The 23,248-nt window shown below is 43.2% G+C and overlaps 1 protein-coding gene across 2 annotated transcripts in view; it reads left to right on the plus strand.

Annotated features, from left to right (window-relative positions):
* Window positions 1-23,248, plus strand: part of ZC3H3 (zinc finger CCCH-type containing 3) — a 59,030-nt gene that overhangs the window by 9,747 nt on the left and 26,035 nt on the right. For both annotated transcript variants that reach the window (XM_071553739.1, XM_071553740.1), the window contains exon 4: window positions 15,377-15,527. In XM_071553739.1, coding sequence (XP_071409840.1) covers window positions 15,377-15,527 — 151 coding nt within the window. The remainder of the gene's footprint in view (window positions 1-15,376; window positions 15,528-23,248) is intronic.

The raw sequence follows: 23,248 nt of genomic DNA on the forward strand, positions 1-23,248 counted from the left end.
GGAAAAAAATGGGAGTAAAAATAGGGAGTAAAAAAATAGGGGAGAAAAAATAAACGAGGAGAGAAAAAAATAGGGGAGAAAAAAATAGGGGTGAAAAATAGGGAGGAAAAAATAGGGGGGAAAAATGGGGGGGAAAAATGGGGGGGGGGGAAACGGGAGAAAAAAATAGGAAAAAAGGGGGGAAAAATAGGGGGAGGAAATAGGGGGGGAAAATAGAGGAAAAAAATAGGGGAGAACAAATAGGGGGGAAAAATAGAGGGGAAAAAATAGGGGGGGAAAAATGGGGGGTGGAAAAACGGGAGAAAAAATAGGGAGGAAAAAAAGGGGGGAAAAATGGGGGAAAAAAATAGGGGGGGGAAATAGGGGGTAAAAATAGGGAATAAAAAAGGGATAAAGAACAGGGGCAGAAAAATGGGGTAAAAAAAGGGGGATAAAAAAATATGAAGAAAAAAGGGGGTAAAAAAATAGGGGAGAAAAAAAAGGATAGAAAAATGGGATTAAAAAAATGGGGTAAAAGTGGGATAAAAAAATAGGGGGTAAAAATAGAGGATAAAAATAGAGGATAAAACAGGGGGGTGAAAAATAGGGGGGAAAATAGAGAATAAAAAATAGGGGGTAAAAAAAAAGGGATTAAAAACCCCCAGGGAATAAAAAAAGAGGAAATTTTAAAAAAGCAATTAAAAAAAAAAGGGAATAAAAAGCCAGGGTATAAAAAAAACAGGGAATAAAAAGAAAACGGGATAAAAAAAGGAATAAAACCCCCAGGGGATAAAAAAACAAGATAAAAAACAGGATAAAAACCCCCAGGGAATAAAGAAAACAGGGAGTGAAAAAATGGGATGAAAAACCAGGGAATTAAAAAAAAAAAGGAAAAAAAATGGATAAAAATTGGAATAAAAAAAATCCAAGGGATAAAAAAGAAACGGGATAAAAAAACGGAGTAAAAAAACCAGAGGATAAAAAAAAATCAGGAGATAAAAAACAGAATTAAAAAAAGGGGATTAAAAAAACAGGATAAAAAACAAGGAATAAAAAAACCCAGAAAATTTTTAAAAAAGGGATAAAAAAAACGGGATTAAAAAAAAAACTGGTAATAAAAAAAATGAATAAAAAAACGGAATTAAAAACAGAATAAAAAAACCAGGGAATAAAAAATGGAATTAAAAAACCAATGAATTAAAAAAAGGGAATAAAAAACAGGAAATAAAAAAATGGAATAAAAACCAGGGAATTAAAAAAACAGGGAACAAAAAACAGGGAATAAAAACAATAAATTAAAAAAAGGGAATAAAAAAACAGGGAATAAAATAATGGAATAAAAAACTGGGAATAAAAAACGGAATTAAAAAAACCTGAGAATTAAAAAAAAACTGGGAATAAAAAAAAAAGAGGGAATTAAAAAAAGGGAATAAAAAGCCCCAGGGAATAAAAAAAAACCAGGGGATAAAAAAAGGGAATAAAAAAATCAGGGAATTTAAAAAAAAACCCCTAGAAATAAAAAAAATCTGGGAATAGAAAAAACAGGGAATAAAAATAAAAGGGAATCAACTTTCCCATTTCCAATCCAGGCTGGTGTTTTTAGGGGTTTAATTGGGATGAGGTGGAATAATTTTGGGAGTGAAGGTGGAAATTCCTGGGGTGGAAAATTCCCATTTTTGGGGATTAGGAATCCTGTTGAATTTTTGGGATTTTCCTCTCTATGCTCCTGGATTTTTGTGGGTTTGTGTTATGGGATTTGTTCCAAAAAAACTGGGATGATGGACCAGGAATATTCCCAAATTTCTGAGATTTGAATCCATAATAATTGAAGCGTTTTCCTTGGAAAAGGGTCATTCCCAAGCTCAGGATTTGCAGCTTCCTGGGGTGGAATATTCCCATTTTTGGGGGGGGTTGGAATGCTGTGGAATTCTTGGGATGTTTTGGAATTCTTGGGTTTGTTTGGGGGGGATCTAATCCAGAAAATTGTGGGATGATGGATGGGGAATATTCCCAAATCTGGGAGATCCTGGAATTCCACAGGGATTGGGACAGCTCAGACATCCCTGATATTCCCACTAAATATTTATTATGGATATGGAATGGAATTCTCGGGGAAAAAGGGAATTCTTGTGGCTGGAATTCCCGGGTTATCCAAGAGGTTTTTGGGAAGAGATTCCAGAGTGGGCAAAATGTAGATATTCCTTGAATTTGTCTCAGGGTGGGAATTTGGTGGGATATTCCTGGAAGGGCCCAACTCCTTCCCTGTATCCCAACTCAGCCTCTGGAATTCCAAGCTTGGCTCCCTTTTCCTTCTTGGAATCTCCTGGTTTGGGTTTAGAAGGAATTTTTAAGGAGGGATTGGGTTAATTCCTTGGAAAATGGGATATTCGTGATTCCCAAGGACTCTCCCTCGTTCCCAAGGACTCTCCCTCGTTCCCAAGGATTCTCCCTCATTCCCAAGGGCTCTCCCTCATTCCCAAGGGACTCTCCCTCATTCCCAATATCTTCCCTCATTCCCAAATTCCAACCAAAACTCCGTCGGAGCCGTAAAATCCGGAGCTTCCTCCGTAAGGAAAAAAGAAAGTGCTGAAGAAGCTCCAGGAAAAGCAACGGCAGCAAAGTTGGATCTTCCATAAATCCCCCTCTGGAGTCGGAGCAGGGCAGGTTTATGGGGCACTAATTAATTAGCTGGGAGTAATTAATGATTAGAAGGGGCCAAAAGTCCCGCCCCTTTTCCGGCTTAATGGAATTTTCAATATGGCCGCCGTTTTTTTATGGATTTGGGAGATTTATCCTCCCCCCCCAAACCACGGGAAAAAGGGAATTGTTTGGCTAATTGTGCCTGGATTAATTGGTAATTAATTAGTAATTGATTAGCTATTAATTAGTGATTAATTAGTGATTAATTAGTAACTAATAAAGGGAAAATCTGGGTTGGGTTTGGAGACATTCCCAATATCCAGAGGGAGGTTTGAGGGGTGAAATTCCCTGGAAAATTGGGAATAATAAGAGGAAGGAAGGCAGGGCTAGGAAGTGGGATATTGGGAAGGAATTCCTGGCTGGGATGGAATTCCCGGAGAAACTGGGGCTGGTTCAGCCCTGGGAGTGTCCAAGGCCAGGCTGGAAAGGGCTGGAATTCCAATCCCATTCCATGGGCAGGGACATTCCCACTATCCCAGGGGGCTCCAATTGAGCCAGAATTCCAGGATTATTCCAGCCAGAGCTCTGCTCCAGCCACCTGAATTATCCCAAGAATTATTTTCCCAAGAATTATCCCAACAATTTTCCCAAGAATTATTTTCCCAAGAATTATTTTCCCAAGAATTATCCCAGGCATTATCCCAACAATTATCCCAGGAGTTAACCCAAGAATTATTTTCCCAAGAATTATTTTTCCAGGAATTATCCCAAAAATTATCCCAGGAATTATCCCAACAATTGTCCCAAGAATTATTTTCCCAGGAATTTTCCCAGGAGTTATTCCAGGAATTATCCCAAGAATTATCCCAACTTTAGGAAGAATTAACTCCTTAAATCTCCTTGTTTGGGAATTGTTGATCCTGAGATATTTGGGAATTGACCATGAAATTCTCACATTCCATGAAAATCCCAATTGTGCCTTGGGATTATTTGGGATTAGGGATATGCAAAATCCAGGGATTTTTGGGCTCCTTAAATCCCACAGAAAAACCAGGACCAGTTTCCCATCCCTGGATTTCTCCACCCACTTTCCATCCCTGTTCCTTCTGGATTTTCCCTCTTTTCCCTTTTCCTGTTTTCCTTTGGATCTTGTGGAATTCAGTGCTGGGAAAAACAAAGGAAGGGGTTTGGAAAGGGCTTTTCCTCCTCCTTGGAAAAGGGTTTGGAAAAGGGTTTGGAAAGGGCTTTTCCTGCTTGGAAAAGGGTTCAAACAACCAGAACTCATCCCAAAGGGATCATCTGGGAATGTTTTTTGGGATAACGGGATCATCCCATCCCTGTTGGAGCTTTAATTCCATGTGTTTCCCACTCCAAGAAAAGGGATCTTTTCCCAACATTCCTTAGTTTGGGATCAACCCAGGAAAAAGAAAATTCCCAGAGCTCATTCCTTGAAGTTTTCCATCCCCAGCCTCTTTTTTCCCCTCCTTGTTTTCCAGTTATTCCATATTTTTTAATGGGATATTCAGGCATGGGGAGTGTGAAATCCATGGAAAATCAGGGATTTTCCTTCCCTATTTTTCCCTTTTTGGGTCTGGAAAAGCAGGATCTGCTTCCTGGCAGAATTCCCTGTAGGGGGCGCAATGAATCCATTGGGTTTTTTCCCGGAGAATTCCTGTTTTTTTTTCCTGGTTTTTCTCCATAGGGAATCCAGCTGAGTCTTCCAAGAAGCGCCAAAATATTCCAGCCCTGGAATTTTGCCGGGATTTTTTGGAATCTCTTTGGGTTTAATCCCGAAATGAAATGAGTGGGAATTGTGGTTGTCCCTTTGGATCCCAGAAAACTCGGGATATATCCCGGAAAACCCAGCCAGGTCCTGTCAGGAAAACGGGATTTTCCTGTGGCTTCAAATTCCTGGAATTTGAGATGGGGGATTGGGATGTCCAGGAGATTCCTGGAAAAACAGAGAAGACCCTTTGGAATGTTTTGTGTTATGAGATTCCTGGAATTTGGGATGGAAGAGTTGGATCTCCTGGAGATTCCTGGAAAAACAGGGAAAATCCTTTGGAATGTTTTTTTAGGGAAAATTGGATTTTCCTGTGGCTTCTGGAACCTGGAATGTGATTTGGGGGTTTGGGATGTCCAGGAGATTTCTGGGAAAAAGAGGGAAGATCCTTTGGAATGTTTTGTGTTATCAGATTCCTGGAATTTGGGATGGGAAAGTTGGAATCTTCAGGAGATTCCTGGAAAACAGGAACAGAATTTTGGGATTATCCTGCCAGGAAAACGGGATTTTCCTGTGGCTTCAAACTCCTGGAATTTGGGAGAAAAGGATTATTTTGGGAATTTTTGGGAATTTCATCCCTGGCTCTTCCATCAATCCCGTTTTCCCATGGAGGGAAAAATCCACCTGTCCATCTGTTCCCGTTTTTCCTGTTCCTAAAGGAGGGAAAAAACCCTCTGGAATGTTGAGGGATCTGATGGGAAATCCCTGGGAGGTTTTTCCTGGGTGGGTTTGGAGGGGAATTAATCCCAAATTTTGGGTCAGGATCCGGATCAGCCACTTTTTAGGGATAAATCCCGGGAATTTGGGAGCAGAAGAATCCCTGGAATGTCAGATTTGGATTTGGGAGGGATTTAAACCCCTTTAAAACTCAGCTTGGGATTTTCCTGCAGGAATTTGTTGCCCAATTAATCCCAAATTTTGGGTAATGATCCCAAATTAGCGACTTTTTAAGGATGAATTTTGGGAATTTGGGATGAAAACGATCCCTGGAATTTCAGGCCTGGATTGTGGGAAGGCCCCAAATCCCTTTAAAAAAGAGTTTGGGATTTTCCTGCAGGGATTTGGAGCAAAATTAATCCCAAATTTTGGGTAATGATCCCAATTTATCCCTTTTTAAGGATGAATTTTGGGAATTGGAGGGAACAATCCCTGGAATTTCAGGCCTGGGATAGGACAGGGATTAAACCCCTTCAAATCCCAGTTTAGGGATTTCCTGTGGATATAAAATCCCTCCTCGGGCCAGGATTTATTGGGAATTATAACAAGGAACAGGGAAAGTTGGGAATGGGATGATCCAGGAAAAACTGGGATTGAGGAGGGAGTTTTAAGGGGAAAGAAAGGATGGAATTCCATGTTAAATCTTCCTGCAAATCCCTGAGGGAAAAGCTCAGGCTGAGCTTTAAAGGAGTTTGGGATCCTTCACATCCCAAATCTGACATTCCAGGGATTCTTCTGCTCCCAAATTCCCGGGATTTATCCCTAAAAAGTGGCTGATCTGGATCCTGACCCAAAATTTGGGATTAATTCCCCTCCAAATCCCTGCAGGAAAATCCCAAACTCTTTTTTAAAGGGATTTGGGGCCTTCCCACAATCCAGGGCTGAAATTCCAGGGATCATTTTCATCCCAAATTCCCAAAATTCATCCTTAAAAAGTCGCTAATTTGGGATCATTACCCAAAATTTGGGATTAATTGGGCAACAAATCCCTGCAGGAAAATCCCAAACTCAGTTTTAAATGGAATTAAATCCCTCCCAAATCCAATTCTGACATTCCAGGGATTCTTCAGCTCCCAAAATTCATCCCGAAAAAGTGGCTGATCCGGATGATCCTGACCCAAAATTTGGGATTATTTTCCCTCTTTATCTTCCCATCCATTCCAGCCTTGATCCAATGACGGATAAAACGGAATAAAAAAGGGAAAAAGAAGGGAAGGAAAACCCCCCAAACTGATCCATGGGAAGTGTCACCCGGCCAATATTCCCATTTTTTTCGGGATGTCAGGCCGGGAAGAGCAGGATCTCCATCTTGCCTCTAATAAACCCTTCAGGAAATGGGAGAAGCTCCGACAGCTCCGTCATTAAAGCCGGAATGACACGGAATGTGCAGTCGGAGCAGTCGGAGCCGTGACAGGGACGATCCGTCATCCCGGAAATGCCCAAAAGGCTCCGGAGTCGGAATCCGGGGGGGATGATCCCGGTGAATGATGGAGCCTGTCGGATAATCCGGAGGGGTTGGTGGTGATGGATTCGCTGCTGGAAAAGGGAATGAAAAAACTGGGAAAGGAGGGGGGGAAATGGATGGATTGAAGGGGGAGGGAATGAAGTGGTTTCCAGGTGGAGTTGTCGGTTTTCCGTAGGGAAAACGTCGCAGGGATGGGAAGCGTTGCCGGAATGGGGAGGGTTGGGAATGTTCCTTGTGATTCCAGAGGGATTTGGGGATGGAAAGGGTTGGCTGGGATTGCCCAGGTGGGTTTGGAATCCCAAGCCCTGGAGGTGTCCAAGGAATGAGCGGAGGTTGGATCCAGAGGGATCTCAATCCCATGGAATCCTGGAATGGTTTGGGTTGGAATCCCAGGTCGTTCCAACCCCATTCCATGGGCTGGGAATCCTTGGGGCGTATCCAAGTCCATTCTCCTCTCTGGGAAGTGTCCGGGATGTTTCCAGAGGGAATTTTTGGGATGGAAACTCCCCCTTGGCTCTTCCTTTCCGTTCTGGGATTATCAGGATGGTTTTTCCCAGATTTCCAAGATCCTGGAGGTTCCATTCCATGTTGGATCCTGAGGGATCCCAATCCCATGGAATCCTGGAATGGTTTGGGTTGGAATCCCAGGTCATTCCAACCCCATTCCATGGGCTGGGAATTCGAGTTTGGCCTTGGGAATGTCCGGAAAATTTTTCAGTTTAAAAAATAATAAAAAAATAAAAATAGAAAATTAAAAATTAAAAAAAAATAAAAACAGAAAAAATGAAAGAAGAAAAATAGAAAATAAAAAATAGAAAATAAATAAAAAATAAAACCAGAAAAAAATAAAAAAAAGAAAAATAGAAAATAAAAATAAAAAATAAATAGAAAAATAAAAACAGGAAAATAAAAAAATAGAAAATAAAAAATAAATAGGAATAAATGGCAATAGAAAAAATTTAAAAATAGGAAAAAAAAGAAAATTAAAAATAATAAAAAATAAAAATAAAAAATGAAAAATAAAAATAGAGAGAAAAAATACAAATGGAAAAAATAAAAATTAAAAAATAAAAATGAATAGAAAAATAAATAGAAAAATAAAATAAAAATTTAATTAAAATTAGAAAAATAAAAAATGAAAATAGAAAAAGTAAAAATAAAAAATAAATAAAAAATAAAAATAGAAAAAAGAAAAACAGCAAATAAAAAATGAAAAATAAATTAAAAAATGGCAATAGGAAAAAATAAAAATAAAAAATAGGAAAAAATGAAAATAGAAAAAGTAAATAATAAAAATAAAAATAGAAAATAAAAAGTAATAATAAAGAAAAAAATAAAAATGGAAACAATAAAAAATTAAAAAATAAAAATAAATAGAAAATAAATAGAAGAAACAAAAATAGAACAATAAAAAATAATAAAAATAATAAAAATAGAAAAATAAAAATAGAAAAATAAACAATATAAATAAAAATAAAAATTGAAATATAAATTGAGAAATAAAAACAAAAAAAGAAACAAGAAAAATAGAAAATAAAAATAAATAGAAAAAATGGCAATAGAAAAAGAATAAAAATTTTTAAAAATTATAATAGAGAAAATAATAAAGTTAAAAATAGAAAATAAAAAATAAAAATAGAGAAAAAATAAAAATGGAAAAAATTAAAATATAAAAATAGACAGAAAAATAAATAGAAAAAGTAAAAACAGAAAAAAAGAAATAATAAAAATATTAAAAAATAAAAATATAAAAATAATAATTAAAAATAGAAAAATAAAAAACTAAATACAAAAGTAAAAATAGAAAAATAAAAAATAAAAAAGAAAAATAGAAAATAAAAAATAAAAATAAATAGGAAAATGGCAATAGAAAAAATAAAAAATAAAAAATAGGAAAAATGAAAATAGAAAAAGAAAATAATAGAAATAAAAACAGAAATTAAAAAATAAAAATAAAAAAATAAATAAAAATCGAAAAATTAAAAAATTTTAAAATTAAAATAAATAGAAAAATAAAAAATAATAAAAAATAATGAAAATAAGAATAGAAAAATAAGAATAGAAAAATAAAAATAGAAAAATAAAAATAGAAAAATAAAAAATAAAACTTAAACATAATTTAAAAAATAAAAAGAGAAAAAATTTAAAAAAAGAAAAATAGAAATTAAAATAATAAATTAAAAAATGGCAATAGAAAAAGAATAAAAAATAGGAAAAAATGAAAATACAAAAAATAATAAAAAATAAACACAGAAGATAAAAAATAAAGAGAAAAAATAAAAATAGAAAAAAATTAAAAAATAAATAGAAAAATAAATAGAAAAATAAAATAGAAAAATAAAAATAGAAAAATAAATATAAAACAGAAAAGGAAAAAATAAAAACTAAGTAGAAAAACAAAATTAGAAAACTAAAAAAGTAAAAAGGAATATAGATAATAAAAATAAAAACTATATAGAAAAAAATAGCAATAGGAAAAGTAAAAAATAAAAACTTTAAAAAACAAAAAATGAAAATAGAAAAAGTAAATAATAAAAAAGTAAAAATGAAAAATAGAAAAAATTAAAGAGACAAAAATAAAAAATTAAAAAATAAAAAAAGAGAAAAATAAATAGAAAAAATGGAAAAATAAAAAAAGAAAAATAATAAAAATAGAAAAATAAAAATAGGAAAATAAAAAATGGAGAAATAGAAATAGAAAATAAATTAAAAATAAATAGAAAAAATAAAAATAAATATAAAAAAATTTTAAAAAGATATCACTAAAAATTCAACAGAAATTCAAATAAAAGGATTTAAATAAGGAAATTTAAATTAAAAATTCAGTAAAGTTTCAAATAGAAAATTCAGTATTTTAAAAAAAATTTTGGTAGAAAGTTCAGGAAAATTTCAATAAAAATAAGACATAAAAGTTAAGTAAAAACTAAATAAAAATGGCAATAAGAATTAAACAAAATATTTAAATAAAAATTTTAATAAGAAAATCTAAATAAAAACTTTAAATAGAAATTTCAATAAAACGGGATAAAAATGCAAATAAGAAAATTTAAATAAAGCTTTAAATAAAACTGTGAATAAATTTGAATAAATTTATTATGAATTTAAATAAATTGTGAATAAAAGTAAAAATTAAAAATAAAATTGTAAATAAAAAAATTAGATAAATTTAAATAAAAATCAATAAAATGAAAACAAAAAAATAAAAAAATAAAAATCCACATAAAATAATAAAAATTAATAAAAAGTTAAGTGCAATTTAAATAAAATTCAATAAAAATTTAGGTAAATGTAAATAAAAATAAAATTAAATAAAAATTAAGAAAAAATCTATTAAATAAAATAAAACTAATAGAAATTTAAATTAAAGAAATAGGAGATTATCAAAGTTAAATAAAATTTAAATGATAATAAAACTTAAATAAAAATAATAAATATTACATAAAAGTAAATAATAATAATAATTTAAAGAAATTTAAAATTAATTAAAAATAAAATAAGAATATATACATTTAAATAAAAAGAAATTTAAATAAGTAACAATGAAATAAATTTAAATAAATTTAATTATAATTTAATAAATCTTTTAAATTACTTGTAGCATTTAAATAAAACACTCTAAAGAATGAAATAAAAAAAGATATTGAAAAAGTCAATTAAAAAATAACTTTAACTGGGAGAGCCGAGTCCTTCCCAAGGCCAAACACAGACGGATTTTCCCGACCCTTCCCATCCTCTCCGGGGCTTTTCCCGAAGCTCCGACAGCCGGAGCAGTGCTGGGATTGGTCGGTCTCATCCCAGTTCCTTCCTGGTTTTCCTACTGGTTTTCCATGGGCGGCTCCTGCGCCGCCATCCCAGTCCCGATCCTGATCCCAAACCCGATCCCGATCCAATGCTGAGGTGGCTCCGTGTCCTGGGAATGCTCAGGTGGTTCAATATCCTTGGAATGCTCAGGTGGTTCCGTGTCCTTGGAAATCTGTCCCTCGGCATTCCCAGCTCCCTTTTCCCTCAGCATTCCCAGCTCCCTTTTACCTCGTCATTCCCAGCTCCCTTTTCCCTCAGAATTCCCAGCTCCCGTTTCCCTCCTGTCCCTTGGCATTCCCAGCTCCCTTTTCCCTCCTCTCCCTCGGCATTCCCAGCTCCCTTTTCGCTCCTCTCCCTCGGCATTCCCAGCTCCCTTTTCCCTCCTCTCCCTCAGCATTCCCAGCTCCCTTTTCCCGCCTGTCCCTCAGCACTCCCAGCAACCTTTTCCCTCCTGTCCCTCAGCATTCCCAGCTCCCTTTTCCCTCCTGTCCCTCAGCATTCCCAGCTCCCCTTTCGCACCTGTCCCTCGGCATTCCCAGCTCCCTTTTCCCTCCCTTTTCCCTCAGCATTCCCAGCTCCCTTTTCCCTCAGCATTCCCAGTTCCCTTTTCCCTCCCTCCGTCAGCATTCCCAGCTCCCTTTTCCCACCTGTCCCTCAGCTTTCCCAGCTCCCTTTTCCCACCTGTCCCTCAGCATTCCCAGCTCCCTTTTCCCTCCTGTCCCTCAGAATTCTCAGCTCCCTTTTCCCACCTGTCCCTCAGAATTCCCAGCTCCCTTTTCCCTCCTGTCCCTCAGAATTCCCAACTCCCTTTTCCCTCCTGTCCTTCGGCATTCCCAGCTCCCTTTTCCCACCTGACCCTCGGCATTCCCAGCTCCCTTTTCCCACCTGACCCTCGGCATTCCCAGCTCCCTTTTCCCATCTGTCCCTCGGCATTCCCAGCTCCCTTTTCCCACCTGACCCTCGGCATTCCCATCTCCCTTTTCCCTCAGCATTCCCATCTCCCTTTTCCCTCAGCATTCCCATCTCCCTTTTCCCTCAGCATTCCCATCTCCCTTTTCCCTCAGCATTCCCATCTCCCTTTTCCCTCAGCATTCCCATCTCCCTTTTCCCTCAGCATTCCCAGCTCCCTTTTCCCTCAGCATTCCCAGCTCCCTTTTCCCTCAGCATTCCCAGCTCCCCTTTCCCTCAGCATTCCCAGCTCCCTTTTCCCTCCCTCCCTCAGCGTTCCCAGGTCCCTTTTCCCTCCTGTCCCTCGGCATTCCCAGCTCCCGTTTCCCTCCTGTCCCTCAGAATTCTCAGCTCCCTTTTCCCACCTGTCCCTCGGCATTCCCAGCTCCCTTTTCCCTCCCTCCCTCAGAATTCCCAGCTCCCTTTTCCCACTTGACCCCCGGCATTCCCAGCTCCCTTTTCCCACCTGTCCCTCGGCATTCCCAGCTCCCTTTTCCCTCAGAATTCCCAGCTCCCTTTTCCCTCAGCATTCCCAGCTCCCCTTTCCCTCAGCATTCCCAGCTCCCTTTTCCCTCCCTCCCTCAGCATTCCCAGCTCCCTTTTCCCTCCCTCCCTCAGCATTCCCAGGTCCCTTTTCCCTCCTGTCCCTCGGCATTCCCAGCTCCCGTTTCCCTCCTGTCCCTCAGAATTCTCAGCTCCCTTTTCCCACCTGTCCCTCGGCATTCCCAGCTCCCTTTTCCCTCCCTCCCTCAGAATTCCCAGCTCCCTTTTCCCACTTGACCCCCGGCATTCCCAGCTCCCTTTTCCCACCTGTCCCTCGGCATTCCCAGCTCCCTTTTCCCTCAGCATTCCCAGCTCCCTTTTCCCACCTGTCCCTCGGCATTCCCAGCTCCCTTTTCCCACCTGTCCCTCGGCATTCCCAGCTCCCTTTTCCCACCTGTCCCTCGGCATTCCCAGCTCCCTTTTCCCTCCTGTCCCTCAGAATTCTCAGCTCCCTTTTCCCACCTGTCCCTCAGCATTCCCAGCTCCCTTTTCCCTCCCTCCCTAAGCATTCCCAGCTCCCTTTTCCCACCTGTCCCTCGGCATTCCCAGCTCCCTTTTCCCACCTGTCCCTCGGCATTCCCAGCTCCCTTTTCCCACCTGTCCCTCGGCATTCCCAGCTCCCTTTTCCCTCAGCATTCCCAGCTCCCTTTTCCCTCAGCATTCCCATCTCCCTTTTCCCTCAGCATTCCCATCTCCCTTTTCCCTCAGCATTCCCAGCTCCCTTTTCCCTCAGCATTCCCAGGTCCCTTTTCCCACCTGTCCCTCAGCATTCCCAGCTCCCTTTTCCCTCCCTCCCTCAGCATTCCCAGGTCCCTTTTCCCTCCTGTCCCTCGGCATTCCCAGCTCCCTTTTCCCACCTGACCCTCGGCATTCCCAGCTCCCTTTTCCCTCAGCATTCCCAGCTCCCTTTTCCCTCAGCATTCCCAGCTCCCTTTTCCCACCTGTCCCTCAGCATTCCCAGTTCCCTTTTCCCTCCCTCCCTCAGCATTCCCATCTCCCTTTTCCCACCTGTCCCTCAGCATTCCCATCTCCCTTTTCCCACCTGTCCCTCAGCATTCCCATCTCCCTTTTCCCTCCCTTCCGCAGCATTCCCAGCATTCCCACCTGGACCTCTCCAGGTTCTTGTGACTCCCACCTTGCTGAGCCCCATCCCATCCCTCCATCCGATCCCATCCCTGCCTTCTCTTTCCCTCCTCAACTCCACGACCCCCCCAGCTCTTCCCTGCACTTTTCCAAGCCCTTTTTCCCATGGAATCCTCCATAGAATTCCCCGAGCTCAGCACACAAACCACCCTCAACCTCCCCCCAAAATTCCACGCCACCATTTCCATCTTTATTTTCCGTCCTTATTTTCCGCCCTTCTTTTCCTCGGCATTCGTCTTGCAGGGGGCTGCAATAAAGTTTTTAATTAGGAGCAGCTAATGAGATCGATTAGTCATTAAGGGTGACCCGGGGAGGGCGCGGGGGCCGCGTGTGCCGCGCTGATAACGCCGCCACGCCGGCGGGATTGTCGGCAATAAAAACCCCCGGAGCGCTTTTGATCCGAGCCGGGAATTCATCGGGAAAAATTACAACCTGCCCGAGCCTGTAATGAAGGGAATTAACGAGCCGGGCCAATCAAGGAACATGATTATCCACACAAAGGGAGCGGAGGAGAGAGCAGGGATGAGCAGGAGGGAGAGGGGGGTGATGCCGGAGCGGTGCCGGAATTGCCGCGCCGGCTCCGGGGAATCTTTGGGAAGGGAGTTTATCCCGGGTTGGGAGCAGGAAAAGGAGGTTGGGAGGGATATAAGGACAATTTGGGAGCTCTGTTGGCTCGTTGAGGTTGAATGTTAATTATGGATTGGGTGAATTCCTGGATTAATGAGTTTGGGAGTCGGAGCGAGGGAGGGAACGGGGCTGGAGTTGGTTGGGAGGGTTTGGGATTGTGGATCTTGTCCATTCCCAGTGGGATGGAGCTGGTTTGGGAATGGGATTGGGGCTGAATCCATGAGGGGCTGGATGTGTCCATGGAAAAGTGCCAGGTGGGATATTGGGAAGGAATTCCTGGCTGGGATGGAATTCCCAGAGGATGCCCCAGCCCTGGGAGTGTCCAAGGCCAGGCTGGAGCCCCCTGGGATGGTGGGAGGTGTCAGGAATGGAATTCCAGGATCTTTCAGGTCCCTTCCCACCCAAACCATTCCAGAGGAGGCCACGGAGATGCTCCAAGGGCTGGAGCTGCTCTGGAGCCAGGCTGGGAATGTTGGGAATGTCCAGAAGGATCCAGGGAGAGCTGAGAGCCCCTTCCAGTGTCCAAAGGGGCTCCAGGAGAGCTGGAGAGGGATTTGGGACAAGGGATGGAGGGACAGGACACAGGGAATATGTCAGGTGGGATATTGGGAGGGAATTCTTGGCTGGGATGGAATTATCAGTGGGCACATCCAAGATCTGCTGAGTCTGGAGGGAGAGACCCCTGGGCTGGGGGTGGAGTCAAACCTCAGAGCTGGGAAAAGGGAAAAACAGGGATCAGAGCTGGGAATGGGGACATTCCACAGGAATTCGGGTCCAGAGAAATGATTGGAGAGATGGAACCCCCTCCCTGCTGGGAGGAAAGCTGGGAATGTCCAGCTGGAGAAGGGAAGGAGCAGGAGGGAAGGGGGGGTGATGCCGGAGCGATGCCGGAATTGCCGAACCAGCTCTGGAGAATCTTTGGGAAGGGAGTTTATCCCGGTTTGGGAGCAGGAAAAGGAGGTTGGGAGGGATATAAGGACAATTTGGGAGCTCTGTTGGCTCGTTGAGGTTGAATGTTAATTATGGATTGGGTGAATTCCTGGATTCATGAGTTTGGGAGTCGGAGCGAGGGAGGGAACGGGGCTGGAGTTGGTTGGGAGGGTTTGGGATTGTGGATCTTGTCCATTCCCAGTGGGATGGAGCTGGTTTGGGAATGGGATTGGGGCTGAATCCATGAGGGGCTGGATGTGTCCATGGAAAAGTGCCAGGTGGGATATTGGGAAGGAATTCCTGGCTGGGATGGAATTCCCAGAGGATGCCCCAGCCCTGGGAGTGTCCAAGGCCAGGCTGGAGCCCCCTGGGATGGTGGGAGGTGTCAGGAATGGAATTCCAGGATCTTTCAGGTCCCTTCCCACCCAAACCATTCCAGAGGAGGCCACGGAGATGCTCCAAGGGCTGGAGCTGCTCTGGAGCCAGGCTGGGAATGTCCAGAAGGATCCAGGGAGAGCTGAGAGCCCCTTCCAGTGTCCAAAGGGGCTCCAGGAGAGCTGGAGAGGGACTTGGGACAAGGGATGGAGGGACAGGACACAGGGAATGTGTCAGGTGGGATATTGGGAATGAATTCCTGGCTGGGAGGGTGGGGAGGGGCTGGGATGTGAGACCAATGACAGTGAGAATGTTCTGTGACTTGAAGATCTTCAAGGTCTTTTCCAACCTTTACTGGATCTTGGACACCCCTCCTATCCATCCCCACCCCAATTCCAAGCCCTTTTTCCCATCTTTTCCTCCAGGAGCCGCCTCGCCCCTGGCCCGGAGCCCCCCGGCCAACAAAGTGATCAAGACGCGCTACAGGATCGTGAAGAAGAACGTGGTGACTCCATCCCTGTCCTCCTTCTCCAGCCCCATTCCCACCTGGAAGAGCAGGCGCCCCGGGACATCCAGGTAAGATTCCATGGCTGGAATGCTGCTGGGTGGGATGTGGGAGCTGAGCCAATCCCACGCTGGCTCTGTGTTGTTCCATCGTGGATCAGCCGCTTCCTTTTCCTGGTTGGGAGGAGTCTCCATGAAACATCTGGAGATGTTTCCAGGGACCATTTGGAGGTCAAGGGAAATCCTGGAGTTTGTGTAGAGTCTTCCTGAAACATCTGGAGGTGTTTTCAAGGAATTTCTCAGGGTCAAGAGAAATTCTGGAGCTTGTGTAGAGATTCCTGAAACACCTGGAGATGTTGTCAGGGACTATTTGGAGGACAAGGGAAGAACTGGAGCTTGTGTAGAGGTTCCTAAAACATCTGGAGGTGTTTCCAGGGAACATTTGGAGGTCAAAAGAAATCCTGGAGTTTGTGAAGGGTCTTCTTAAATCAACAGGAGGTGCTTCCAGGGAACATCTGAGGGCCAAAAGAAAATGGTGGATTCTCTGTCCCTGGAGGTGTTTCAGAGGACACTCAGTGCCACCTCCAGTCCCTTCTCCAGCCTCGTTGCTCTTCTCTGGCCCCGCTCCAGCCCCTCAAGATCTTTCCTCAACTGAGGGGCCCAGAACTGAACACAACACTCAAGGTGTGGCCTCCCCAAGGCAGAGTCCAGGGGAAGGGTCACTGCCCTGGGCCTGCTGGCCACGCTAGTTTGGATCCAGGCCAGGATCCCATTGGCCTTCTTGGCCACCTGGGCACACTGGTGGCTCCTGTTGAGCTTCCTGTCCCTCAGCCCCCCCAGGTCCCTCCCTGCCTGGCTGCTCTCCAGCCACTCTGTGCCCAGCCTGGAGCGCTGCAGGGGGTTGGGGTGGCCAAAGGGCAGGACCTGCACTTGGTCTTGTTGAACTTCATCCCACTGGAATCAGCCCATCCCTCCAGTCTATCCAGATCCCTCTGCAGAGCCCTCCTGCCCTCCAGCCTGTCCAGATCCTTCTCCAGATCCCTCCAGCCTGTCCAGATTCTTCTGTAGAGCCCTCCTGCCCTCCAGCCTGTCCAGGCTCTTCTCCAGATCCCTCCAGCCTGTCCAGATCCCTCTCCAGATCCCTCCATCCTGTCCAGATCCTTCTCCAGGTCCCTCCAGCCTGTCCAGATCCCTCTCCAGATCCCTCCAGCCTGTCCAGATCCCTCTCCAGATCCCTCCTGCCCTCCAGCAGGCCGACACTCCCTCCCAACTTGGTGTGACCAGCCAATTTGCTGCTGATGGACTCAATCCCCTCATCTCAATTATCAATAAAGGTGTTAATTAACCAGGACTGGAGCCAGCACAGCCCCCTGGGGGTCACTGGGGATCGGCCCCTTCCTCACGTGGGTCTCATTTCCTTCCCCTCCTTCCCCCCACCCAGAGGGGCCTCTCCTAAAACAATTCCCCCCCTGCCTTTAAATCCCCGGGATTGGGAGTCAGGATCGAGTTCAATTAACTGAAATTAATTGACTTAATAAGGACTGGGGGTCGTTGGGAATGAGGAGGAGATTTATGGATTCTCCTTTTCACTCCTCCCCTCCTTCTTCTCCCGGTGATTTCATTGGATTGTGGCTCTTGCAGGGCTGGAATTTTCTCTCCTTCTGTTCATTCCTGTTGATTTTGGGATTGGTCATTCCATGAAAAATCTTGGGAAAAAATTTCCCCTTCCCTGCAGAGTCTCTTCCCATTGGGAAAAGGGACTTGGAGGTTGGAAATTCCTTCAAAAATCTTGGGAAAAAATGTCCCTTCCCTGCAGAGTCTCTTCCCATTGGGAAAAGGGACTTGGAGGTTGGAAATTCCTTCAAAAATCTTGGGAAAAAATGTCCCTTCCCTGCAGAGTCTCTTCCCATTGGGGAAAGGGACTTGGAGGTTGGAAATTCCTTCAAAAATCTTGGGAAAAAATGTCCCTTCCCTGCAGAGCCTCTTCCCAACATTAGAGGAATTTTGGGATTGTAAATTCCTTCAAAAATCTTGGGAAAAGATTTTTCCTGCCCTGCAGACTCTCTTCCCATCACTAGAGGAATTTTGGGATTGGTCATTCCCTCAAAAATCTTGGAAAAAATGTCCCTTCCCTGCAGAGCCTCTTCCCATCAGGAAGGGGATTTTGGGATTGGTCATTCCATCAAAAATTTTGGGAGCAGAATTCCCATCCCTTTAAATCCTCTTCCCACTGGGAAAGGGACTTGGAGGTTGGTAATTCCCTCAAAAAACTTGGGAAAAAATGTCCTTTCCTGCAGAGTCTCTTCCCACTGGGAAAGGGATTTTGGGATTGGTCATTCCTTCAAAAATCTTGGGAAAAATGTCCCTTTCCTTCAAAGTCTCTTCCCATCAGGAAAGGGGACTTGGAGGTTGATCATTCCATCAAAAATCTTGGGAAAAAATGTCCCTTCCCTGCAAAGTCTCTTCCCATCATTAGAGGAATTTTGGAATCGGATATTCCTTCAAAATCCTTGGAAAGAGATTTTCCCTTCCCTTTGGAGTCTCTTCCCATTGGGAAAGGGACTTGGAGTTTGGTAATTCCTTCAAAAATCTTGGGAAAAAATTTTCCTTCCCTTCAGAGTCTCTTCCTATCATTAGAAGAATTTTGGGATTGGAAATTCCCTCAAAAATCTTGGAAAAACTGTCACTTCCTTGCGGAGTCTCTTCCCATTGGGAAAAGGGACTTGGAGGTTGGAAATTCCTTCAAAAATCTTGGGAAAAAATGTCCTTTCCCTGCAGAGCCTCTTCCCATTGGGAGGGGAATTTTGGGATTTCTATTTTGGCCATTCCTGGTTTTTATTTTCAACCTTTCTGGCAGGTCAAAATCTCCTTCACCTCTTCCTGGTAATACTTGGGAAAACCTGGAATTTTCCTTTCTGGAATGAGCAAAAAAGGGCAGGAATTCAGGGAAGGAACCGAAGGGGTTTTAGGGAAGGAAAGTCTGGAAAATCCAGACTTAAATATTCCAATTTTTGGGACATTTTCAGCCCAATTTTCCAAGATATTGATCTGGATTCGATGATGCTCCAAAGTGGGAGAGAACCTGGAAAATTCTGATTTAAATTCCCAATTTTTGGGGCATTTTAAGTCAAATTTTGTGAGTTTTTCTCCCATTCTGGAGCAGGAACTGAACTGGGGGAGATGATGCTCCAAAGTGGGGGGAAATTGGGAAAATCCAGACTTAAATATTCCAATTTTTGGGGCATTTCCAGCCCAATTGTCCAAGTTATTGATCTGGATTTGATGAAGCTCCAAAGTGGGAGAGAACCTGGAAAATCCAGACTTAAATCTCTCAATTTTTGGGACATTTTAAGCCCAATTTTCTGAGTTTTTCTCTCATTCTGTTGCCTTTAAATTCCCTTCAATCCCCTCCCGGTTTTTTTCTTCCCCCTCCCCAGATTTGACAGAAAAATGAGGAATAAATCCCAGGGTTGGGATTTGGGATGTTTGGAAGTGGCACCTCCTTAACAGGGGGTTGGGGGTTTGATTTTCCCTGCCAAGGGATTTAAATCCCTTTATTATTCAGATGGGATTTGTTGGGATCGTTCCAAGCCTCGCCCTCATCCGGGGGGTTTGGAAAACAATGGGATGTCCTGGGGCAAAATTTGGGATTAATCACCCCCCTTCCCCCTGGGAATTTCCCCTCCCTCTTCCCTCTCTTTTTATTCCTTATTTTTATCTTTATTTTTATTTCTTCTTTCCCCCTTTTCTTTTGGCTTTTCCCTTTCCCTTGGTTTTTTCCTTCCTATTTTCTCTTTTCCTTTGTCCCTTTTTTCCTTTTTCTTCCCTCCCCCGTTAAATTTTTTGCCTTTTTTTCTTTTCCCTTTTTTGAATTTTTTCCTTTCCCTCATTTCTCCTTTTTTCCTTTCCCCCGTTTTTGTTTTCCTGATTTTTCTCTTCTTCCCTTTTCACCTTCTTCCCTTTTTTCTTTCCCCTTCCCTTTTCCCCCTTTTTCCCTTTTCCCCCTTTTTCCCTTTTCCCCCTTTTTCCCTTTCCCCCCTTTTTCCCTTTCCCCCTTTTTCCCTTTCCCCCTTTTTCCCTTTCCCCCTTTTTCCCTTTCCCCCTTTTTCCCTTTCCCCCTTTTTCCCTTTCCCCCTTTTTCCCTTTCCCCCTTTTTCCCTTTCCCCCTTTTTCCCTTTCCCCCTTTTTCCCTTTCCCCCTTTTTCCCTTTCCCCCTTTTTCCCCTTTCCCCGTTTTTCCTTTTTTCTTTTTTTTCCCTTTTTTCCCTTTTCCCTTTTCCCCCCCTTTCCCTTTTCCCTTTTTCCCCCCCTTTCCCTTTTCCCTTTTTTCCCTTTCCCTTTTCCCTTTTTTCCTGTTCCCTTTCTCCCTTTTTTCCCTTTCCTTTTTCCCTTTTTCCCCAGGCTCTGGAATGGGATTATTGGGATGAGCAGGGAGGGAATATCCATTCCAGGACATGGGAATGTCTTTGACTTTCTGATCCTCAACAATCAGAATTCCTGTGGAATTCTGGGCTAGATCCAGGCTTTGGAATGGGATTTCCTGGGATGAGCAGGGAAGGTTTTTGACTTTCCCTCTCTGATCCTCATCAATCAGAATTCCTGTGGAATTCCAGAGCTCATCCAGAGCTCCCTGGGGGTTGGAATAAGCTCATTAACAGGACGGTAATTCCCTCCCTCCCTAACGAGGCTCCGCAGGGATTGGAGGAGCCTTTGGAATGTCAGCAATTCCTTTAACGGGATATCAGCGGGAGGGGGTTGGGGTTGACCTACCTGGAAAAACAAGGAATCTTTTCCCAGGGGAATTTTGGGTCCTCTCTGTGTCCTGTGGCTGCTCCAGCCCTGGGAATGTCCAAGGTTGGAGCCCCCTGGGATGGTGGGAGGTGTCAGGAATGGAATTCCAGGATCTTTCAGGTCCCTTCCCACCCAAACCATTCCATGACTCCAGGACCAACCCTCAGGCTCAGAAGGCCTAATTAATAATCACTAATTAATAAGCTGCTCTTCCCACGATTCTTTCCTGAACACCCCTGGGACCCTCAAACTGGGGTGGAAAAGTATCCCCAGAAATTCCCAGGATCCCAAACTGGGGAGGAAAAGGATCCCCCAAAACTCCCAGGAGCCTCAAATTGGGAAGGAAAATGGTCCCCAAAATCCTGGAATTTCCAAAGTGGGAGTGAAAAGGATCCCAAATCCTGGAATTCTCAAAGGGAGAGTGAAAAGGATCCCAAATCCTGGAATTCCCAAAGGGAGAGTGAAAAGGATCCCAAATCCTGAAATTCTCAAAGTGGGAAGGAAAAGGATCCCAAATCCTGGAATTCTTAAAGTGGGAGTGAAAAGGATCCCAAATCCTGGAATTCCCAAAGGGGGAAGGAAAAGGATCCCAAATCCTGGAATTCCCAAAGTGGGAGAGCTGGGAATGTCCAGCTGGAGAAGAGAAGGATCCAGGGAGAGCTCAGAGCCCCTTCTGGGGTTGGAACTGGATGATCCTGGAGGTCCCTTCCCAACCAAACCATTCCATGATCCCATGGAATGTTCCCCATCCCTTTTCCACAAGTTTTCCTGGAATTTTGGGGTGTTTTTTTCATCCAAGTGGGAATTCGTTGAGGAGAAAACTCCTCCAGCCTTTACAGGGATTGGGATGGAATTCCCAGAGAATCTGTGGCTGCTCCAGCCCTGGGAGTGTCCAAGGAGCCCCCTGGGATGGTGGGAGGTGTCAGGAATGGAATTCCAGGATCTTTCAGGTCCCTTCCCACCGAAACCATTCCAGAGGGGACACAGAGATGCTCCAAGGGCTGGAGCTGCTCTGGAGCCAGGCTGGGAATGCTGGGAATGTCCAGAAGGATCCAGGGAGAGCTGAGAGCCCCTTCCAGTGTCCAAAGGGGCTCCAGGAGAGCTGGAGAGGGACTTGGGATAAGGGATGGAGGGACAGGACACAGGGAATGTGTCAGGTGGGATATTGGGAAGGGATTCCTGGCTGGGATGGAATTCCCAGAGAAGCTGTGGCTGTTCCAGCCCTGGGAGTGTCCAAGGAGTCCCCTGGGATGGTGGGAGGTGTCAGGAATGGAATTCCAGGGTCCTTCAGGTCCCTTCCCACCCAACCCATTCCATGATCCCACGGAATGTTCCCCTTCCCTTTTCCACAAGTTTTCCTGGAATTTTGGGGCGTTTTTTTCATCCAAGTGGGAATTCCTTGAGGAGAAAACTCCTCCAGCCTTTACAAGGATTGGGAGAAGAGTCTCCCTTTCCCCCCGGGATGTGGAAATTGGGGAATTAATCACCATTATCCCTTAATTGCAACAACTCCTTTCCCATTCCCACCTCCCGGGGAGTTATTGGGAAGGTGCATCTTTATTTAGGTAATTAAAGAGCTTAAAAGGTGCTAATTGAGATTCATAATTTTCATTTTTTCCCCCCAGGTTTTAATTGAGATCCAGCCTGGATTAATATTTGGGGGTTTTTTTTTCATTTTTTTTTGGTGTGTCCTTGAGATTAAAATTCAGTTTCATTTGAATGGAAATTCTCATTTAATTGGATCAAATTAAAACAAGGAGTCGTTTCTTTCTGTCCGTTTCTTGTTTGTTTTAATTGTTTGTTTTCTAATTAGAACTAATTATGGCAAGGAGGGAATTGTTGGTGGGTGAATTAATGTGGTTTTTTAGGCTGGTCATTGTGTGTTCCAAACTAATGAATTCCCTGATTTTATGGCTTGGTGGGGGGAAAAGGGGCACATTCCTTAATTTTTTTTTTAATTCCCAATCACTTCTTTGACCTCCAACGTCGTCCTTGGGGCACTTAATTAGTTCAATCAACCCAATCAGGCCCTTGGAAATAAATTAACTCCTTCCAAGTGTTTATTTGAGGTCTGATTTTAGGAAGGAAACCTCCAATATTGCTCAAAACCTGAAGGTTTTCCATGGAATAATGTGAATTTTTGGGACTCTCGTCCACCTCCAAGAATTCCTGGTGTGTTTCAGGAGCATTTTAATCCTAAATCCCCTTTTTTATTGATGAATAATGGGAGGAATAATTCGATTTTTGGGGGTTTTGGGGGGAGTTTTATCCCATTCCACAACCCCATCCCTATCCCTGCTTTTCTTGGGATTCAAATCCCAGCATGGAAATGGGATTTTTTACTAAAGAAGGATTAAAAAATAAATACAAGCTGAGCCTAAAGAGGAGAAACAGAAAATAAAATGGACTTGTAGGAGCTGGGAAATCCTCTTGGATTCATCCAGAAGGATCCTGATCCAATCCTGGGGTTGGTGGAGGCATCAAATATTCCCAGATTTTATATTTGGGATCCAAAGGACTTCAAATATTCCCGTATTTATATTTGGGATCCAAAGGACATCAAATATTCCCATATTTTATGTTTGGGATCCAAAGGGCATCAAACATTCCCATATTTGGGATTCAAAGGGCATCAAACATTCCCATATTTATATTTGGGATCCAAAGGACTTCAAATATTCCCATATTTATATTTGGGATCCAAAGGACATCAAATATTCCCATATTTTATCTTTGGGATCCTGCAGGTCCCTCTCCATGCTTGGTGGGGTTGGAATGAGATGGTCCTGCAGGGGGTGGGGCTGGAATGAGATGGTCCTGCAGGTCCCTGTCCATGGATCAGTGGGGCTGGAATGAGATGGTCCTGCAGGTGGTGGGGTTGGAATGAGATGGTCCTGCAGGTCCCTGTCCATGGATCAGTGGGGCTGGAATGAGATGGTCCTGCAGGTCCCTGTCCATGGATCAGTGGGGCTGGAATGAGATGGTCCTGCTGGTCCCTGTCCA

Source organism: Pithys albifrons, chromosome 4 (genome assembly GCF_047495875.1).
Source record: "Pithys albifrons albifrons isolate INPA30051 chromosome 4, PitAlb_v1, whole genome shotgun sequence".
Taxonomy (NCBI): domain Eukaryota; kingdom Metazoa; phylum Chordata; class Aves; order Passeriformes; family Thamnophilidae; genus Pithys; species Pithys albifrons.